The sequence below is a fragment of the Fonticula alba genome (assembly GCF_000388065.1).
Source record: "Fonticula alba strain ATCC 38817 unplaced genomic scaffold supercont2.1, whole genome shotgun sequence".
Lineage (NCBI taxonomy): Eukaryota > Rotosphaerida > Fonticulaceae > Fonticula > Fonticula alba.
The window spans coordinates 3,968,966-3,971,888 of record NW_009242971.1 but is presented as its reverse complement, the minus strand read 5'-3'; the positions used below and the strand labels follow the sequence as shown (position 1 = coordinate 3,971,888).

The 2,923-nt window shown below is 64.6% G+C and overlaps 1 protein-coding gene across 1 annotated transcript; it reads left to right on the top strand.

Moving 5' to 3' along the window:
• The first annotated feature begins 1,026 nt into the window (after positions 1–1,026).
• H696_00845 (Ras-like protein Ral-A) lies at positions 1,027–2,632 on the top strand. Its single transcript, XM_009494730.1, has 5 exons — positions 1,027–1,232; positions 1,358–1,555; positions 1,700–1,768; positions 1,896–2,146; positions 2,414–2,632. Exons 2-5 carry the CDS (start codon positions 1,364–1,366, stop codon positions 2,544–2,546), a joined length of 645 nt encoding a protein of 214 aa, XP_009493005.1. The 5' UTR covers positions 1,027–1,232; positions 1,358–1,363; the 3' UTR covers positions 2,547–2,632.
• Positions 2,633–2,923: the final 291 nt, after the last annotated feature.

Here is a 2,923-nt window from a genome sequence, read left to right as displayed (position 1 = left end):
CCATCATTGGCCATGGGCGCGTGTAGACGCACCGCGCGCCGCGCCCGCCAAGCACCCCGCATCAAGCCCGGCGGTTCCTCCAATTGGCGGGGGCCCACTGACCTTGTGCCCAACATTGGCCTCCAGGGCTGTGTGGGAGATTCGGCCGGCCGAGAGCGGCCGGGGGCGGGCCGGGGCCGGCGGGGACACACACCATCTTCCCCCCTGTCTGCGGCCCCCCCCCCCCCCCCCCCCCGCTTGATGGTCCCCCTGTGCCGCCGCGAGCCCGTCCGCTTGCCCGCGCACCATCCGGCAGCTCGACTGCCACGGCACCTTGATACCTCATGCCGCCTGGGTCCCAAGGGTGAGACCGGGAGCCGTCGGGGGGGGGGGGGGGACACGCGCGCCGAACGCGCGCGCACAGACACACAAATACAGACACACACACCAGGACCCGACCCGCCTGGTGAGTCAACGAGTATCCATGGTGCTTGAAAGAGGGCCCTGCTTTAGCGCCAGCTCAGGTTCACTCGCACGGCCCCCCCCCAGCCCCCCCCCCCCCGGTCGCGAGCCAAAGAGCCCGAGCCTGACTGCCATGAATTAATGCCGACCCCCATGCAGGGTGTGCATTCCCCCCGGTCTGTTGCTTGTAATTGGTGCCCGGGGCCGCGGCGTAGCTCATTCGGGCCTCGCGGCTTGTGATCCTTTTCTCTCGGGGGAACCGGGTGCATTCTCTCCGCGCTCCGCCGCTGCCCCCCGCCCCCCCTCCCCCGGTCCCTGCCTCCAGGGAGGGACAATAACAGCCAGCGCCCTTGGGAGGCCCTGCACTCGGGCGGACGTGCGCGCACACGCACTTCTCCCTCCCGCGCCCGCCCCATCAATATACTCCGATTCACCGTGTGTACCCCTCGTTTGGTGGCTAGCGACATCTCCGGCTTCTGGCCGGCGCGGAGAGCCGTTGGGAGTCTCGTGCGATTGAAGAGACGCCTGCGGCCGGCTTCCAAGGCTCATCGCGAGATAGCATTGGACTCCACCCCCCCCCCCCCTCCCGGCCCCCCTCCCGCTTCCAGCCCCGGCTCCGCCCTCCATCACACCCCCTGCCCTTGACGCCGCCCGCCTTTGCGCCACACCCCTTTCTTCCCTCCTCCCCTCCCCCCAGCCCGCGGAAGTCCCACACGTGCAGTCACCGCTGGACACGCGCGTGCCCCTCGCCTTCCATCCCCGCCCCACCCCGTGTGGGTTTCTGTTTCTAGGTACACCCGCCCGCCGGCCCTCCCTTCCGCCTCCTCCTCCTCTGAGCCAGCTCCACGCATGTCCCCTCACGCGATGCCTCTTCTGACGTCTCACAACACGCCCCTCGCGCCATCCCCTCTCACAGTAAGCCATGTCCCGGTCTCGATCGGCGCCTTCCGGAGGCTCGTCGGCAGGCTCCGGCGCATCTGGCACCCCGGCTCTCCATAAGCTGATTGTCGTGGGTCTCGGTGGTGTTGGCAAGACTGCCATCATCTTCCAATACGTCTATGGCGACTTCATCTCCTCCTATGACCCGACGAAGGCCGACTCGTACCGCAAGAAGGTGCGAGCATGCCTACCTGTCGCCCTGCTGCCCTCTTTAGCAGTGGCACACTGCCCCCTCCCCCCCCCCCCCCGTCTCTCTCGCTTGCTGGATACTGACCCGTCGTCTTGGTTGTCGATGCGCCACCGCTGCTGACGCATGTAGATCATGTTCGAGGACGAGGAGATCAACATCGATGTGCTTGACACCTCTGGTCAGGAGGAGTATGCCGCCGTGCGTCCCCTCTCTCATAGGCCTTCCCTCTCTCCCTCTCTCTCTCTCCCTCTCTTTGTGGCCCCTTTCTCTCTTTTGCCACTCACATCCCTCTCTGCCTTTCGTTCCCTGTGTGCGAATGCCACAGATCCGTGACAACTACTACCGCTGTGGCGAGGGATTCCTCTGCGTTTTCTCCTTGACCGAGCGCGAGACCCTTGATGCCCTTGATGATTTCATCGAGCAGATCCACCGCGTCCTGGATGACACGGAAATCCCGATCATTCTTGTCGGTAACAAGTCCGATTTGGAGCGAAGCCGCGCGGTCTTCTCCGAAGAGGCCCAGGCCAAGGCTGACCACTGGAAGATCCCCTACTACGAGACCTCGGCCAAGACTCGGTACGCACTCACCTGTCCCTCTCTCTCTGTCCCTTTCTCTCTGTCCCCCCCCCCTCTCTCTCTCTCTCTCTCTCTCTCGCGCGCGCGCGCGCGCGCGCCCTCCCACTCTCCCCCTGTCTTTCGGTGTTCCCCCCCGTTACGCCCTCCCTCTGGTGATCCTTCACACTTTCACAAAGTCTTCTTACCCACTCTCCACCCCCCTTTGCCCCTGGCCCCTCGTCCCGTCTCCCCTCCCTCCCGTCCGTCCCCGTGGCAACCCGCGTGCAGCCACAACATCGATGAGGTTTTCACCCACATTATCCGCTCGATCACCCAGCGGAAGCGGGCGGCCTCGACAGCGGCCCGGACCAACCGTCGTCGCGGAGGAAGCGGCAAGCGCCGTGGCTGTGTCCTCCTCTAATCGCATCACGTCTGGTGGTGTTTCTTCCCCCTCCATATGCGCGGCCTCTCCTCGCGCAGGCATCCACACACACACACACACACACAGGTGTACTCAAGCACGTGCATGTGTGGAAGCCTCTGCTGCTTCTGTCACGCGTTTCCGATTACTCCATGTACTCTACGGCGAGCAGGGAGGCCGCGGCCGCGGGGCCAAATGCGAGAGTCTGCGGACTTCAGAGGGCAAACATACATCTATATGGATGCATGTGAGAGAAAGGCCGACGCAGGGGGGAGGGGGCGACCGCGGCAGCAGGACGGATGGCCGTCGGCTCCTTTTTTCTTTTTTGCTGTGCATGCATGTCTTCCATGTCACACACACACACACACACACACACA

Excerpts from the sequence above, each read along its gene's own strand:
- H696_00845 (XM_009494730.1), top strand. The coding sequence starts at position 1,364 with ATGTCCCGGTCTCGATCGGCGCCTTCCGGAGGCTCGTCGGCAGGCTCC. Across the intron at positions 1,556-1,699 it reads CCGACTCGTACCGCAAGAAG|ATCATGTTCGAGGACGAGGA; the intron begins GTGCGAGCATGC and ends TGACGCATGTAG. Across the intron at positions 2,147-2,413 it reads GAGACCTCGGCCAAGACTCG|CCACAACATCGATGAGGTTT; the intron begins GTACGCACTCAC and ends ACCCGCGTGCAG.